Below are 17,791 nucleotides of genomic sequence, written 5' to 3'. Positions count from 1 at the left end.
CTGAGTTGTCAGCACAGAGCCCGACAAGGGGCTCGAACTCACAGACTACGAGATCATGACCTGAGCCGAAGTTGGAGGCTTCACTGACTAACCCACCCAGGTTTTCCCATGTACAAGTTTTTATGCACACCCATGTTTTCATTTCTCTTGTGTAGACCGTCAGTAGAGTTGCTGCACCATTGGGTAACTCCGTGTTTCATGTTCTGGGCACCTGTTAGACTGTTTTCCCCAACACCTGCACTATTTTTCGTTTGCACCAGCAACGTGCGAGGGGTCCGATTTCCCCACATCTCTGCCAACACTTACTCCTAAGGTTTATTTATTTTTGTAACAGCCATCCTCGTGGGAGAGACTTCTCTACTGGATGAACTCGGAGTCAGTTTAAATAAAGACAATCCTTTTGAGTGGGTTTTCAAGGGAACCAGCAGTCAGGTCAAACAATGACATGCTTTTGGGAATGACATTTTGGGAGAATTCCAGCTCCCTTCTGCTCCATCCAATACGGGGAACGTGGACTTACTTTTCAAGGCTACTGTTGAGCTGGAGAGTGGAGGATGGGACTGGAGGAAGTTAAAAACCAGAAACCACATGTTTAGGCAAAATTTTTGGATTTTTCAAACACCTTTTGACAGCTGCAACTGAAAACACTTGTAGATGAAAACCAACTGTGGGCCCCAGTTAGAACCTTGGGCGTAGACGGAGATGGGTTGGTGGAATAGAAACGTTTTCAATTGTTTCAAGGCAGTAGAAACGTTTTGTTAGATAGAGTTGCCTTCAGTACTGGGGTGCCTGGGTGGCTCAGTCCATTAAGTGTCCGATTTAGGCTCAGGTCATGGATCTCGTGTTTTGTGAGTTCGAGCCCTGCATGGGGCTCTGTGCTGACAGCTCACAGCCTGGAGCCTGCTTAGGACTCTGTGTCTCCCTCTCTCTCTGCCCCTCCCCCTCTTGTGCTCTCTCTTCTGTCAAAAATAAATCAACATTAAAAAATTTTTTTGATATGGAATTTATTGTCATATTGGTTTCCATACAACACCCAGTGCTCATCCCAAAAGGTGCCCTCCTCAATACCCATCACCCACCCTCCCCACCCTCCCACCCCCCATCAACCCTCAGTTTGTTCTCAGTTTTTAACAGTCTCTTATGCTTTGGCTCTCTCCCACTCTAACCTCTTTTTATTTTTTTTTCCTTCCCCTCCCCCATGGTCTTCTGTTAAGTTTCTCAGGATCCACATAAGAGTGAAAACATATGGTATCTGTCTTTCTCTGTATGACATATTTCACTTAGCATCACACCCTCCAGTTCTATCCATGTTGCTACAAAGGGCCATATTTCATTCTTTCTCATTGCCACGTAGTATTCCATCATGTATATAAACCACAATGTCTTTATCCATTCATCAGTTGATGGACATTAGGCTCTTTCCATAATTTGGCTGTTGTTGAAAGTGCTGCTATAAACATTGGGGTACAGTGCCCCTATGCATCAGCACTCCTGTATCCCTTGGGTAAATTCCTAGCAGTGCTACTGCTGGGTCATCGGGTAGATCTATCTTTAATTTTTTGAGGAACCTCCACAGTGTTTTCCAGAGTGGCTGCAACAGTTTGCATTCCCACCAACGATGCAAAAGAGATCCTCTTTCTCCACATCTTCGCCAGCATCTATAGTCTCCTGATTTGCTCATTTTAGCCACTCTGAATGGCGTGAGGTGGTATCTGAGTGTGGTTTTGATTTGTATTTCCCTGATGAGGAGCGACGTTGAGCATCTTTTCATGTACCTGTTGGCCGTCTGGATGTCTTCTTTGGAGAAGTGTCTATTCATGTTTTCTGCCCATTTCTTCACTGGATTATTTGTTTTTCAGGTGCGGAGTTTGGTGAGTTCTTTATAGATTTTTGGACACTAGCCCTTTGTCCAATATGTCATTTGCAAATATCTTTTCCCATTCTGTCAGTTGCCTTTTAGTGTTGTTGATTGTTTCCTTTGCAGTGCAGAAGCTTTTTGTCTTCATGAGGTCCTGATAGTTCATTTTTGCTTTTAATTCCCTTGCCTTTGGAGATGTGTCGAGTAAGAAATTGCTTCGGCTGAGATCAGAGAGGTAAAAAAAAATTATTTTAAAGAATTTCAATCAGTACCAAGGGTGATATGTGAAATATTTCACAAACCAAAGGCACGGGCACCCACTCATCAGAACAGACTCAGGCCTTAGCTGTGCCAGGTGCTGCTGCCCTTGAGTGGCTGGAGTGCGGGGACGTGACAGCAGGTCCAGGAGGGGTCCCTCCAGGAGCAGTCCCCAGGGGAGATCTGCCTGCTACAGATTCTCAGATGAGACTCTTGTGCCTGGACGTCCTGCACCACCCTCACTTCCTACAGGAGAAGGGGGGACCCAGAGCTCTGGAGAAGAGTTTAAAACATCCTGCTAGAGGATAAAGAATTACCACCAGCTCCTGGGCCTCCCTTGCTTTGATCTTTTGGGGATGTCCCTCTCACCCAATGGAGGGTGGGAAGGGAATTACTAGGGTCTCCCGGGGCGCGGGGGCTCGGCTCTGGCACAGGGGTGGGGGATTTCTGGGGACCCTCCCATTCCCCTCTGCAAGGGTGGCTACCCCTTCTCGGGAACCTGCAGACCTGCTGTCCCCACTACTCCTCTGGGAAGGTCACGGGGTGCCCCAGGCAGGCTGCTGGGACAGAGGTGGGAACTTCTACCTGCCACCTTTGTTCCCGCATCCCCACCGCTTCCGTACCTCATGAGGGGGTGCTTCTGGGGAGGGTTGTCTCTGACATCACCACCTCTTCCAGCACTCCAGCCCCACCGGCAACCCGGCAACTCCGCCCTCTTTGCATGGGAGACACTTTCTCCCCCCCCCCCGCATTGTATGGTCTATAGCCTGGTTTTGCTGGGCGCCCAGGTCTCCTGGGTGGGGGTCCCTCTGAACCAGGTTCAGTCTCCCTGTGGGACAGAGCTGGCCGAGTTCCACACTTCTGCCTCAGAAGGAAACATGGTCAATGTGAGCATCGATCTTTCTTGAAAACAGCCACATCTCGCCTCCCTTAAGGAAGGCGTATCGGTCCACTGTGTGTGTTGGACCCCGAGCCTGGAGAAGCAAAAGCCTTGGCATTATTGAAGTTTTACTCAGGAACCTCTGACTCCTGGCTGAGCCCCGTTTATACTGGGAGTCTCCTCAGCTGGCAACAGGCTCCTTAACTGTCGTTCATGATCAGCACCAGGCCTGGCAGGATTGTTTTCTCATTTTCATTTTTCATTCAGCCTCAAAGGCATGGTCTTCGGGGTCAGCCAAGGTGGTTTGACATTTCCACAGCTGCTGAGTGATCCTAGGGGCTCACGGGGTCTCTGTGGACCACAGACTCCTCAGTTATAAACCTGAGATAAGTCTTTCCTCTTTGCTGTGAGGGTCCAGATGGTGTGGGGCAAGTGCTCCGCCCTCTTGCAGGCGTTGAGTAGGTCATCAACAGAAGCGGGTTTCATTCTCTGCCCCCTTGGCTCCCTGTGCTCACCAACTGATGTCCCTGCCATCTGGAGGGGCCCCTAGGAGGGTACGATGCTCTGACCGTCCGCTGCTCTGCTGGCCCTGTCTGCGCCGTGGACAGGACCGTGATCCAACCGGCAAATATGGGCCCGGTGTGCGGAAACGCTACAGTTAGAGCCGAGTGGCATTGTGGGTCCCAGTGGGGTCTGGAGGCAGACTGCCCGGGTTCAAATCCTGCTTCTGCCTGCCCCTTACTGTACTCCTTTGAACTTGTGTCTCCTCTGTAAGTCTGAGTCTCACCTGCTGGGACTAGGCTGCAACGGTACCCAGTCAAAAAAAAAAATACGTGCAGCGTGAACGTCCCAGGGCTCTACTTTAGTAGATGTCCAGATGTGGTACAAAGCACCCACGAACCCAAACTGGCACTATAGGGCATAACCTCTCGGGGCTGCCCCGAACGTCCCACGAGATAATGGCATGTGGGCTCCTGGGGAATTGTAAATGGGTATTTAAAAATAAAAGCTTGTTGCCTTTTGGTCAAAACAGCAGAAGAGGGAAAAGGGCCAACTCCAGGATGAAACCCAGGGCTTGGGAGTCTGCCTTGCGAGTCTGGACCGAGTTCATGAGTGCACAGAGAGAAGATTCTAATTCCCAGTTGGGATACTGTTTCCACACTGAGATGCAGTCTCGGCTTTTTGAATCGGGTCAGCAGCTTGCTAGGGGGGATGATCCTGCTGCCTAATTAAATAGTTGGAAGTAAAAGGACATGTGCAAAGTGGAGGAAAGACTACTTCACTATTGGGTCATCTATGTTAAAGTGACAGCTAATTAATGCCATTTTAATTAGGGACTGACAGGAATTTAATTTGTAGTGGCAGTAGGGTGCTCTCTGCAGGGGTGTAGAGGGACACAGGTCAGAGCTGCAGGTCAGAGACCTAATTTGGGTGGATCCTGTCTCCATCACCAGACACATCTGAGCACCCAGGTCAGGCTCTCCAACCTTTGCTGGTCTTCTTTTTCCTACGCTGAAAAACGAGTACAATTAAATCTATTTAACCATTAAACCATTAAACCCGGTAATTGATGGGAACCCACTGCAGAAAGTATTAAGTCCATCCCGTTGCCGCCATTTCTCTTGTCACCAGTCTAGGGGAGCCCAGCGTTACCAGAGAGGGGTGACGTTTGTCTCTGTGTTCCTTCATTCTTTGTTGACCACCATTTTCCAACAAGGACTTGAAGCGGCACATAGAAACAGGGAGTACACACAGCATCATTCCTACAAATGCCCGAGTGGGTTTCAGGAGGCTGTTTCTTACAGGTGAGACAGTGCAGAAAAAGTGATTATTTGGGAATCTTCTTCCCACTTGCTGTGTTAAAGGAATGAATGAATGAATGAATGAATGGAAAACAATGAGTTGAGATTAGCTTTTAGTAAGATTCCTTTGTACAGGGATATAGGCATATTTCATAAAGGCTGTAGGTTTCGTTCCAGACCACTGCAGTAAAGTGAGTATCACAATAAAGCAAGTCAAACTATTATTATTTTTTTGGTTTCCCAATGCATACGAAAGTTCTATTTGCACTATGCTATAGTTTATTAGGCGTGCAATTGCATTATGTCTAAAAAGTGTACATACCTTAATTCAAAAATATTTTATGGCTAAAAAATGCTAATATCATCTGAGCTTTCAGTTAAGTCATAATCGCATCACCGTATCAAATAGGCATGATGAAAACGTTTGAAATAGTGCAAGGACTACCAAAATGTGACACAGAGACACAAAGCGAGCAAACACTGTTGGAGGAATGGCGCTGATAGGCTTGCTCCAGGCAGAATTGCCACGAACCTTCAATTTGCAAAAAGACACAGTATCCGTGAAGCAAAGTGCAGTCGAGCGAGGTACGTCTGCTCATACTGTTGCAGTCCATGATAACCAGTTGGATAACCTCTGCCTTCTAAGCGTAAGCCAGTCACAGAGGCATCATGGGAATGGCATCCCTTTTCTGTCTGCCATCATTGGCCATCACCTATATGATGAAGAAACTGACACTCCAAACGGACAGGAGCCAGGACTTTCATTAGGGTGAGTATCAGATCAAAGATCTGGTGAAGGGGCGCCTAGGTGGCTCAGTCAGTTAAGCATCCGCCTTCTGCTCAGGTCATGATCTCATAGTTTGTGAGTTCGAGCCCCATGTCGGGCTCTGTGCTGACAGCTCGGAGACTGGAGCCTGCTTCGGATTCCGTGTCTCCGTCTCTCTCGGCCCCTGCCCCACTCGCACTCTCTCTCAAAAATAAATAAACATTAGAAAAACAAAAAGATCTGGTGAAGCCTTAGTCCAACAGAATGGGAAAGAATCACTGGTAAAAACAAAGATGCTTTATTTCTGAACACGAAGAAAACTGAGCAGAGCCCTTTTGGGGGGAAGGGAATTTGGTATCCCGTCTAGACAGCATGGGGATCACTTCGTACCCAGTTGCTGGGTCCTCAGCCTGCCGGGGCAACAACAGTGAGGGGCAGTGAGAGAACGCTGAGCGCCACGTCCCAGAGGCCGGTGTGGTTCATCAGATGGCTCCCGGTGCCACGGGTCCCATCGCAGGTGACACATGTTCTGGATGACGCGGGGTTGTCCAAAGCCACTTAGGGAAACAGCCAGATGATGAGTTTAAAGAGGACCTCGGGGGAGCCTTTGTAATGACTGTACAGTTGAAAAGACATTAAGAAAGCGTATTTCACGTGAAAAAAAAAATAACTCACCAAATGAGTTCCAACCTGAGTTCACCTGGACAGCAGCCCCGAGCGGGGTCAGCCTGTTGTTAAAAGAAACGAGTCCTGGGAAGAAGGGCCGCCGGGCATCTGAGCATCCCTGCCTAGGGATAACCCTCTCTGTTAGGGCCTGAATGTGTTCCCCCATCCCACATTCATATGTCAAAATCCTACCCCCGAAGGTGGGGCCTTGGGGAGGTGATTAGGTCATGAGGGTAGAGCCCCATGAATGGGATTAGTGCCTGGCTTCGTCGGGGTTCTCCAGAAAAAGAGAACCAGTAGGAGATACATAGTTACCAGAAGAGGAGGCCTACTCTGGGCTTTGGCTCACCTGGGAATGGAGGGCAGGAAGCCCCACAGTCTGGTCTGCGAGCTGGACAACCTGGGGAGCCGAGGGTATCTTTCGGTCTGAGGCTGAGGCCGGAGGACTGAAGAAGTTGCTGGTTTTAAGTCCCTGAGGCTGACGGCCCAAAAGAACCAGGAGCTCCGGGCTCTGAGGGTGAGAGAAAACGGACACCGAAGCTCAGGGACAGAGAATTCACAGAGAATTCACCCTTCCTTCACTGTTTTGTCCCAGTTGGGTTCTGCGTGGATTAGGTGATGCCCATCCACATCTGTCCTCAGCCCACTGAACCAAACACTGATGGCTTCCAGTAAGGCCCTCACAGACACGCCAGAAATAACGCTTTCCCAGCTACCTGGGTCCCAGAGCCCAGCCAGGCTGACGAGTGAAATGGACCATCACAGTTCCCTTATCAGCAGGCAGCAGAGAACTTGCTCTCTCTCCCTCTGCTCTCCACCATGCCAGGTCACGAGAAGCCGGCCATCCACAAACCAGGAAGAGGGTGCTCACCAGTCATCAGGCCTGCCGACACTTGCAGCCTCCTGAACTCCAGTCTGTGGTGTTGATTATGGCGCCCTCACTAAATCACTCCCTCAAGAGGCTCTCCTGGAGCCTGGCGGCCAAGGTCCTCTGTGGCAGGCAGGGCTCAACCAACTTTCCCAGCGAGCCTCCTTCCACACATCCCAGAGCTCAGCTGGCATGGTGCCGGGCACACGCACACTTTCCCTGCTCCGACCTCCTCTCTCTCACCGGGGCTCTCCCAGTCTTCACCTGCCTACACCCGGCCCACCCTTTAAGGTCTGAGGGTGACTGTTACATGTCTGCTTGATGTCTACCTCCCTCTTACCCTTTGCTAATAAGACCCTGACTTTGTTCAGGGCCAATATGTTCAGGCAGCTGACGCTGTTGGGTCTAAGCCAGTGTTTTTCAAACTATGGGACACAATCCATGGCAAGATTATGGGCTCAATTTAATATGTAATGACTAGCATTTAAAAAATATAAATAGAACTACCCTATGACCCAGCAATTGCACTACTAGGCATTTATCCAAAGGATATGAAGATGCTGATTCAAAGGGGCACATGCACCCCAATGTTTATAGCAGCCCTATCAACAATAGCCAAAGTATGGAAAGAGCCCTAATGTCCATCAACTAGTGAATGGATAAAGAAAATGTGGTATATATATATATATATATACACACAGTGGAATACTATTCAGTGATCAAAAAGAATGAAATCTTGCCCTTTGCACCAATGGAAGTAGGGTGTATTCTGCTAAATGAAATAAGTCAGTCAGAGAAAGACAGATATCATACGATTTCACTCATGTGGAATTTAAGAAACACAACAGATGAACACAGAGGAAAGCAAGGAAAAATAAGATAAAAATAGAGAGGGAGGCAAACCATAAGAGACTTTTAAATACGGAGAACAAACTGAGGGTTGCTAGAGGGGAGGCAGGTGGGGGGTGGGCTAAATGGGGGATGGGTGTTAAGGAGGGCGCTTGTTGGGATGAGCACTGGGTGTCATATCTAAGTGGGGAATCACTAAATTCTACTCTTGAAACTATTACTACATTGTATGTTTTGAATTTAACTTGAATTTAACTTGAATTTAAAAAAGTTAAAAAATAGATATAGAGAGACAATATTTGAAAAAATCAGAGTAAAGATAGGCATTGTTTGGTAAAAGTTTACATTTCAGGTATATATGTGTGTGTCCACTGGGTTTTGAAGTAAAATATATTATGGGTCTCCTTCCTATTTGGGTCTTCCTACTATGGGTCTCTATCCAAAATGTTGAAAAATGCGGGTCTAGGGCGATCAATAGGTTCTCAGGTCCCCATTTCTTTGTCCTATTTCCAGCTACCCCTGAGAAGAAATATTAAAGATACAAATATGCATGTCACTAAAATGAAAAATATTTCATAAATATATTAAAAATATGTAATCAGACTCATAAAACTAGGTCCCCTTTTTATTTATTTTTTATTTTTTATTTTTTTTAAAATTTTTTTTTTCAACGTTTATTTATTTTTGGGACAGAGAGAGACAGAGCATGAACGGGGGAGGGGCAGAGAGAGAGGGAGACACAGAATCGGAAACAGGCTCCAGGCTCTGAGCCATCAGCCCAGAGCCTGACGCGGGGCTCGAACTCCTGGAGCGCAAGATCGTGACCTGGCTGAAGTCGGACGCTTAACCGACTGCGCCACCCAGGCGCCCCACTAGGTCCCCTTTTTAAACCACTTGTCAAATTGACCAGGGTGAGGACAGTCACCCGGCCCAGGGCTGGTGAGAGCGTTCATATACTCTGTGTCTCTGGAAGGTGATTTTGGAGCAACACATCAAAGGTGGTTTGGAGCCTTTGCCCAATTCCAGCTCTAGGAATGTATCCCAAAGAAATAACCAGACAAATGTACAACAAGAAGGAATTGATCAGATAAATTGTCATAGGGCCGTACATGGAATTCTATGCACCCATTGAAAGTATTGTACACTGTTGACACGGAAAAATTCCCACCACGTGTAAAGGAAATGAAGTGTGCCGAAAATCAGCACGTAGAATGTCACTGACACATATTTACGTGTACAAACCCGTACCTGTGTGTATAGTCGCAGGAACAGTTGGAAAGAATATGCATCAAGTTAAATGCTGAAATTCCTCCTTTCACCCCCCCCCCCTTTTTCTTAGCGGCTTTCTGATTTTCCAACAATGAACACGTATTACTTGAGGATCAAAACTAATACAAGCTTCAAATGTGTGGCATTCGCCACTGTCCCAGCCAGGAAGGATATGCTCTCCCAATGCTCCCTCCTTAGTCTGGGGCCTGCAGTGCTCAGCGTGTTATGACCATGTGTTGAGTGACCTTGTGCCCTGTGTTGGGTGGGGAGTCCTCCTGTCTGGACCAGGCACCACAGCCAAGCAGCTGGAAACTCAGGGCCCTGGTTTCCTGGTCGGCACATGGACATCTCGATCTCTATTGTACCCACCTTGCAGGGGTGAATAAGAAGCCAAGGAGAGACTATTTGAAAAGTGCCAGGCGTCACAGAAACCCGTGTTGTTAATGCCTCGTCATGATTCAGTAGGGAGAAATTCTAAAAATAACACTCAGCCGCGCCAATCTGCGGAGCATTAGAATCATGAGAGTCTGGGAAAGGTGAACCGAAGGAGGTCAGAGGGGGTGGAAAGTTCGTTAACTACGCATGCTTTTGTTAGAGAACTCCTGGACGCAAGGAAAAAAAGATCGTGTGTGTGTCGGGCTCCGTGCTTCGGTGACAAGCTGACATTCTGCCGTCACAGGGGCCGGGCTTTAAATCTCGGTCCCGCTCCTCTCCAGCGGGGTGACTTGAGAAAGGAGCCTCGTAGCCTCGGTTTCCACATCTGCAGAATGGGAGACTTCCTGTAGGTATTTCCCATCCCAGCTAGATGACAACCTATCAGGGGTGCAGGAGAAACCCCTTATACTCACAAGGGAAAGTCATGTTCTTTCCTGCTGTGTTTTGCAATTAAAGATGGACAGAATCTGAAAGTGCATGGCTTTATTTCACTTGCCAACGGCTTCTTCCCTGCCTGGGTCCAAGGCGGGAGGGCTGAGCCCAGTTCCCTGCTACTCAGCATGGGCCCTCGCTGCTTCCTTCCACTATCTTCAGGAAACGTGGTTTCTGTCGCGGGCCAGGGAGCAGCCCGGCCTGCCTCGGGGAATTATTTCTACAGAGCAGCACCTCCGGAGGCTGCTCGTCACCACGCCCATCCAATGCGAAAGTCAGACAAAAGTGGATTTTGTGTCCTCGTGGAAGAAACGAGGGGATCAGGTCTAGGTGGAGCCCTCTGTTCTGTGACTGCATTGCCAGTGGAGGTTTAGAGGTTCCTGCAGAGGCGCCAATGGTTTGCCTTTCCCGGGTGCAGACAGGGCCAGGTCAGTCTGGGGGACTCCGGGCCCGGCCCTGGTGTGATTCCGGGCCGGCCTGAGCCCAGTGAACTCCCTTCAAAACAGTCCCCACCGGTCTCCCTGATTCCGCTCGTTAGCTGCTCTGCGACCCAGTCTCCACAAGGTCAGAGAAAAGCAACATCCTAACTCCTTCCCTGGCCCTCGGACCAGCAATACCCTAACTCCTGTCCCTGGGCTTGGATGGCCTGGACCCCACCCCCTCCGTGGCCTCCAACTCTGCCCAACTTCCTTCCTTCTGCTGGTAGAATACACACTGCTTGCTCTCATGCCAGCAGCTTTGAACTTGTGGCTGTCTGCCTCCATGACATTCCTTCTCGCTCAGGCTGCAGCTGACACAGAGGTCTTCCCAGACTGTCCAATTTCAAGAAAGCAAACCCACCCTTTCTTTTATTAAAAACATTTTTAAAAAATGTTTAGTTTTCAGAGAGAAAGGGAGACAGAGCACAAGGGGGGAGGGGCAGAGAGAGAGAGAGAGAGAGAGAGACAGAATTGGAAGCAGGCTCCGGGCTCTGAGCTGTCAGCACAGGACCCGACACCAGGCTGGAACTCACGAACCGTGAGATCGTGACCTGAGCCGAAGCTTAACCGACTGAGCCACCCAGACGCCCCAAGAATCTGCACTTCTAACATGTCCCCGGGTGATGGATGCTGCAGGTTGGGGACCACACCTTGAGGGCCAATAATCTAGGCTACGAGGACTTGGGCGACGACAGTGAACAGCTTCGATTCGCACAGTGCTGCGTCATTTACAAACCGAGTGTCAGACGCCCTCTCATTCCTCCCAACGACCCTGAGGAGTGCGTGTTATCAAGCCCGATCGACAGCTGAGCAGGTGTGCAGTGTCACGAACAACCCTCTGACTCCAACCCCACGCAGTCGGTTGGCTCTCCCTGAACTTCCCGGAGGGGCAAACACCCAACATCCCAAAGGTCGCCGCAGCCTGCATCCTGTAGGTCCTGTTCCTCTGGCAGGAAGGACCGTGGTGGCCCCCTTAAGGGTCTCGTGGTTTCTGCTTCTCTCTCCTCTCACAAGCAGCAGAGAGCCCAGAGGTAGAGGGCACAGGCTTCTCCGGGAAGGGGTTCGGCTTTCTGCTCTGATAATGCGCTATGCATGTGACCTTGGACAGGTTACCTAACTCTTTACGGTTTATAAGTAGCTTTTTGTTCCCCATTTATCCTCTCATTTGAGAATTCCCACGATCCAGTGTAAGATCCCAAGTAAGCCCTGTTGCCTGCAGGATCAAGTCCAAGACTCTGTAAGGCATTCAAAGTTCTCCAGATCAAGCCCCTGCCTCCTTCTCCAACTGCCCCCTGGAGCGAAGCTGTTCCTTCTCGTATTCTGAGCGTGACAGTTGGCGCTCGACAGGCACTCAGACATGCACCCAGTGAGTGGACGCAGCCTGTGCTGTCATGTGTGCTTTCCTCCTTCGTCCGTGTCTGGCTTGCCCTTCCTTTCCTATCCATCTAATTCCTTCTCTCTTTTTAAGATAGTCTCCGTGCACATTCTCCACGAAGAGTCCCATGTTTATTCATCCAATGTTTATTGGCCACCTGCATGTGCCGGGAACCATACAAGATAGACGCTAGGGCCCCAGCGGGACCCCATCTGAATGAGAAGCTCTGCGGCAGCCAGTCCCCATGTTTATGGTAGCATTTGACTCATGGGACTGTAACTGCCAAGTCAGTTCAACCATCTGTCTGCCCACTAGACCTTCGATGAGCTCTGTGATCAGCGCTTATCCACTTCTGTGCTTTCCACAGTGACTGTGCAATTAATACGTTAAATCAAGCCCTACGAGATATTTATGCATTTTTCTTCTATCTCACTTTATCTGGTTAATAACCTTGACATTGCAGCAATTTCCCAGTGTTTACATTCTTACATAGACACATCTAAGACGAAATGAGAATATGCTTATTAAAAATAACGGCAGTTTCAAAAACGATTGCAGGCAAGCCACCCTGCAAGAGCTTAGACATTCTATAATTCCTGATCCAATCTTTTTTAAGAGGTGCCTCATGCACTCCAGGACCCCCCCTCCCCCCACCACCCTTACCTTCCCACTGCCAAAAAGAGTTGCAAGCTGACAGTGAAATATGTTGTGTGGATGCCTATCCCCCCCTTTTTTTTTCATTATCGAACAACTTCAAATACAACCTTACTACACGACGTCAAAACATGAGTCTTACTGACTTGTGCATATGTGTTAATGATCTTTTCTTACTGAAATTTAGGACAGCAAGGCCCACTGCTGAATATCAGGTGTTCCCTATACGCAGACTTTTCAGATCACAAAAACTCCCTTCGAATGCCAATTTCTTTAACCCCTTCCGCCTCAACTGTAGACGTTTGTACCAGATCAGATTCGACATAAGCGAAACTGTCCCAGATGTCTCCGGCGCTCATGAATGCCACACACATCATGCTGAAGCAGAACACAGGGATATTTTGAGCAATCACTTGCACGGAACCATTTGCCTCAAACTGGCCCCAGATGATCATATTTTTGCCGCTCTCTTGATATATTCACTCCTTTGCCTCCACTTCTCTGTGCTGTTAGACTATCCTCATCATCTACTCTTCCTGTACACGATTTCCTGAGAGATAAGGGACAACGCATATCTGTTCGGTACAGTATATGAGCAAACAGGACTTCGCAACTGATGAGCAAATTTAAAGTTGAGTTCGAGATGGCCAAGGGTGCTGGGAGAGCCACCTCTGAGTGAGGGGGACGTAGTCATCTTTATCTTTTCCCTACAAACAACAGAGTACATATGAGAATCCGGAGTTTTTCAGAAGTGTGTTTTTGAGGTCTTAGACCTCACTCCATTTGTGTAAAGATCTCTAAATAGACCCTTCCAGATTGCTTAGTGTGTTAATTTGGGCTGTGACATTGACCTTCTGGATTCAGTGGCTTAGGAACAAAGGCATTTATTTCTCTCTCATGTACGGTCTAAGCTGAGTGTTCCTAGTGGACAGGCGGCTCTGCTCCACAGAGGCATTCAGGGGCCCGGAATCCGTCCCTCTCGTGGCTCTGCCGTCCTGTGGGCACCGTGTTGACCTGCTTGGTTGGGGCAAAGTCACACCTTCTCTGGGTTCCAGTCGGTGGGAACGGAAGAGAAGGTGGAGGGGAGTCCATAATGGCACATATCCCTTGACTTACATCCCTTGGTGAGAGCAAGAAGGACTTGGGATTATAGTCCCCAACTGCCGCCAGCTACATGCCCAGCTGTAACTCCGTGTCCATGGAGCAGAACAGATTCTGATGGATAATTGGCAGTCTTCAGTATTAAAAAAAAAAAAAAGTATTTTCTTACTTGTTTTATAGAAGTACTGTGAAACCGCTACATAATTCTCTTACTTTACACGAATACAATAGGAAAACAAGTCAGACTGCTATGAAGTGTTGAAGAACTAGATTTGTTTTAGACCTGAGATAAACCTGAAAGATCCTCTCCCTGGTCACTAGGCCGTGCGTCTCCAGCAGATGTTATCCCACTGACGTGTTTGCTCTCACCCTTTCCCAGAAGAGCAAGAGCCTTGCTCAGGGCTGATCCCAGCATCTAGAACAGTCTCTGACACATAGAAGGTGTGGATAAATCTCTGTTGAAAGAATAAATGAACCTGAAACATATCAAAATGTTGTCATTTTAAATTATTTTGTGAATCTATAGCCTCCTCTGCTGAGTTACCAGGGGTGGCAGAAACATTTTGGAGGATCTAATGAGAAGACATTTCTTCCAAGTACATGGATAATGGGTATGAGGTCTAAATGCTAGCCAAAGGACAGAGGTGCAAGGCACAAAGAAAATTTGGACAAGCTCCTGAATGACCCTTGGTTGTTCCACTTCTGTTCTAAAGGAAAAGCTCATTAGAGTGACCTATGTTGTGTCTTAATTTAAAAAAAAAAAAAAAAAAAGTACTGTCTTGAACTTGACTCCCAGATGTGAAAAACACATTGTGTGACATTCAAAACACCTGCAAAATGCAAGTATCTCCATCGGCTGAGAGATATTAAACAATCTATGATCAAGTACCAGCCTTTTTTTTTTTTTCAGGATAAAAATCAAACATTTTGCCACCATTAAGACCAAAAGAAGAATTCAAATTAGACAGTCCTGTCACTTGTCAATTAGAAGTAAATTCTTATTACAGAGTGGAAAATTTATGCCAGCAAATATAGCAACAAACCTTATTAAAATAAATTCAGTGACCTTTTTAAAAAAGATTACAAAATTGAATTTATTGAGTTTCACACAAGATGCACTTATAAAATTAGTATTGAATGCCATTTTAGCAGAAGAAATGAACATCATTCCCGACTCCCAATATATCCTGCAAAGGAAATGAAATCTTCCGAAAATGACAGCACAATAATAACAGGCTAATTCAAGCTGAGTGGAAGGATATACCCAAATCATATTCTTGCACGGATCAGGGCTACATTTGGCAAAGGCCCCCCCCCCCAAACTATTCCATTCACATGGACACTGTTCCTTTTGGTGGTGAAGAGGGGATAGGAAAAAAGTATAATTCTAAAATGGGGCTTCATTGAAACATATACAAAAGTCTTTTCATTTTTAACTTAAAATACTTCCTGGTTTCACCGAAGTATTTCAGTAGGACTTTCTTTTCTACCCTATGTGAACATTAACCTTCAGGTTTCCTTAGCTGATGCAAAACATTAAAATCCACTTCCATATTTCTCATGAAGAAGCCAAACGTTAAAGCTTGCTTTATATTTCACCCAGGAAATAGAGAAATCCCCTAAAATTACTTTCTGCAGGTCACATGCCTGAAATATCAGCACAACAGCTGAACTTCAAAATGAAAACATCAAAGGAAATGATAGTGAACAGTAGAACATCTGGACATTTTGAAATGAGACGCTGTAAAATTTCTATAAAAATGCAGAAAGGTTCCTCGAGATAAAACTGGTGGGGAATAACTTGTCCTCTGCTGTAGGCCACAAACTAGTAGTTAAACAGAAATGGAATCTTGATCTCAAACAAAACCAAGAAGCACCTTTGGCTGCTGTTCCCAGCGTCCAGACACAAAGGTCTCCCCACACAGACAGTGGCCCACAGGCCCCGAGCCCATGGGCACCCCCAGCTCGGGCACACCCACGGACACTCCAGTCAGAAAGACTGACGCGTTTTTTAAGCCCAAGCAAGATGCTGCCCAAACCGCTTAGAATATTTACTTTAAAACTGTCACTTTAAAAACTCGGTTCAAGTGGACACCTTAAAAACCTTCGGGTTTTATACAATGACAATCCTGCAGCCCACTCGACATCCGATCCTTTTAACTGTAACAATTTGTGAAGCAATTAGTTTTAAAGCGAAACCGGTTAACTACACATGAAAGTTAACACTGCTCTGCTTTTTCAGTATAAAAAGTGCCTTTTCGTAAGGGTGTTTCTATTCTCTCCATTGCAATTGAACAACACACAGCTCACATTTTGCTTTAAAGAGGAAACTGAAAAATCATGAAACGTTTTCTCTGTGATGCATAACTTTCATTAATGAATATTTTGTAAATAAACAAACTGGCTTAGGGTTTCTTCCTATAAAATGCTACTATTCACCATGAATTATTTTAGGTAGCCTTTTATTCTGATTAATTCAGATACATCTTCAAGGATTATTCTGGTGGTAAGAACATTTATCTTGACTTAAGTTTTAATCTTTTTTTTTTTTTTTTTTTTAATGCTTTGGCAGATGAAGTCAAGTCTGAAACCTGTTTGTGAAAACAGTATGAGCTGGAAAGGTAATGTCATGGCAGAAGCTTCACAGTTTTCCAGGTGTATCCTTGTATGGAAGAGGCCTCGAGGGAGAATTCGAGGTTCTGGAAGCGCGGACGGATACGGCAAAGTGATTGGGAGGTGGCCCCCGTGAGGCCCGGAAGTGACTGCCCTCTGCCAAGCCGGGGGCTCCTCCTCACCCGTCAGGTTCCAGAGTCCAGGCTGGAGGTCGCTGCTGTTCTGTGACCTGACCTTCAGCCAGACCACGTCACCGGAAGAAAGATATTAAGATTCGCTTTCCATTAATAATTTAAGTTTTTAAATAAATATTTAAGTGCCAGTTTTCGCATCTGTCCATCCCAGTAGCAGAGCGTCTCCCGCCCCAGGACTTGGCCGCAGAGCTCAGTCGATTCGGTTTCCACAGATTGTGAACCTGTCTACCTCCAGCAAATCTTTCTTTGAGGATCTGTGCTTTAATTCAGAGCTTTCCTGCGTTATGTCCTTCTCATCACCATCTGGAGTCGTCAGAAACTGATCAGAACTGCTTGTGACAAGTAAGGGTATGACGTTTTCTTTCGGATGAACAGGCTGGCTGGTGACTGAAGCAGACAAGTTTTCTTCTGTGGAAAAAGAGACGCCGTTGGTTAGAAAAGGATTTCCCCTCAATTTATAATAAATACAAGCAAACCAACGGAGTGGCAATGAGAAAAGGTGTCCCCGTTCGTCTTCTAGGTAGAGCGAGTGATAACCGAATAGCACGTGGCATGTCAGCGGCCATGGTTTATCATGAAACTCAGTGGCTGTGCCATTTCTGTTTGCTCAATAAAATTCTACAGAAGGGCTATTATGTGGATCCTGAGAAACTCAACAGGAGACCAGTGAGGAGGAGAAGAGGGGAAAAAAAAAGTTACAGAGAGGGAAGGAGGCAAACCATAAGAGACTCTTAAATACTGAGAACAAACTGAGGGTTGATGGACGGGTGGGGGGAGGGAAAGTGGGTGATGGGCACCGAGGAGGGCACCTGTTGGGAGGAGCACTGGGTGTTGTATGGAAATCAATTTGACAATAAGTTCCATATTAAAAAAAAAATTCCACAGAAGGATATTATGTGGATAGCATCACACAAATAATACCACCACCTGACTTTGGTATCAGAACTCCTAACAAACTCCCTCCCTGCATAACCAGGTCCTAATATGATTGTTGCTTCAACAGTTAACACTGGCTGCTACGCTCAAGACGTCAAGGAGAAGCAGACTCTAACACATCCTACCTCTCCTGGGTACCGGCACCAGCCCTTTTTTTGTCCCCCGTGCCCCGGACAAAAATCAAACATTTTGCCACCATTAAGACCCAAAGAAGAATTCAAATTAGACAGTCCTGTCACTTGTCAATTAGAAGTAAATTCTTATTACAGAGTGCGCAATTTGTGAAATGAGGCACTGTAAAATTTAGCTCGACTCAGCAGTTCACCTGCGGGAAGTCCAAAACAGGGAGAAACAGA

At 47.0% G+C, this 17,791-nt stretch overlaps 1 protein-coding gene across 1 annotated transcript in view; it reads right to left on the bottom strand.

Moving 5' to 3' along the window:
• Positions 1-14,759: 14,759 nt before the first annotated feature.
• The window catches only part of TAPT1 (transmembrane anterior posterior transformation 1), a 69,274-nt gene continuing 66,242 nt past the window's right edge, over positions 14,760-17,791 (bottom strand). The window contains exon 14 of the mRNA XM_023253285.2: positions 14,760-16,907. Within this exon, the coding sequence (XP_023109053.2) occupies positions 16,690-16,907 (218 nt within the window). The 3' untranslated portion in view covers positions 14,760-16,689. The remainder of the gene's footprint in view (positions 16,908-17,791) is intronic.

This window comes from Felis catus, chromosome B1 (assembly GCF_018350175.1).
Source record: "Felis catus isolate Fca126 chromosome B1, F.catus_Fca126_mat1.0, whole genome shotgun sequence".
Taxonomy (NCBI): Eukaryota; Metazoa; Chordata; class Mammalia; order Carnivora; family Felidae; genus Felis; species Felis catus.
Note: the sequence above shows the minus strand (reverse complement) of the source record. Positions and strands in the feature narration are given on the sequence as shown.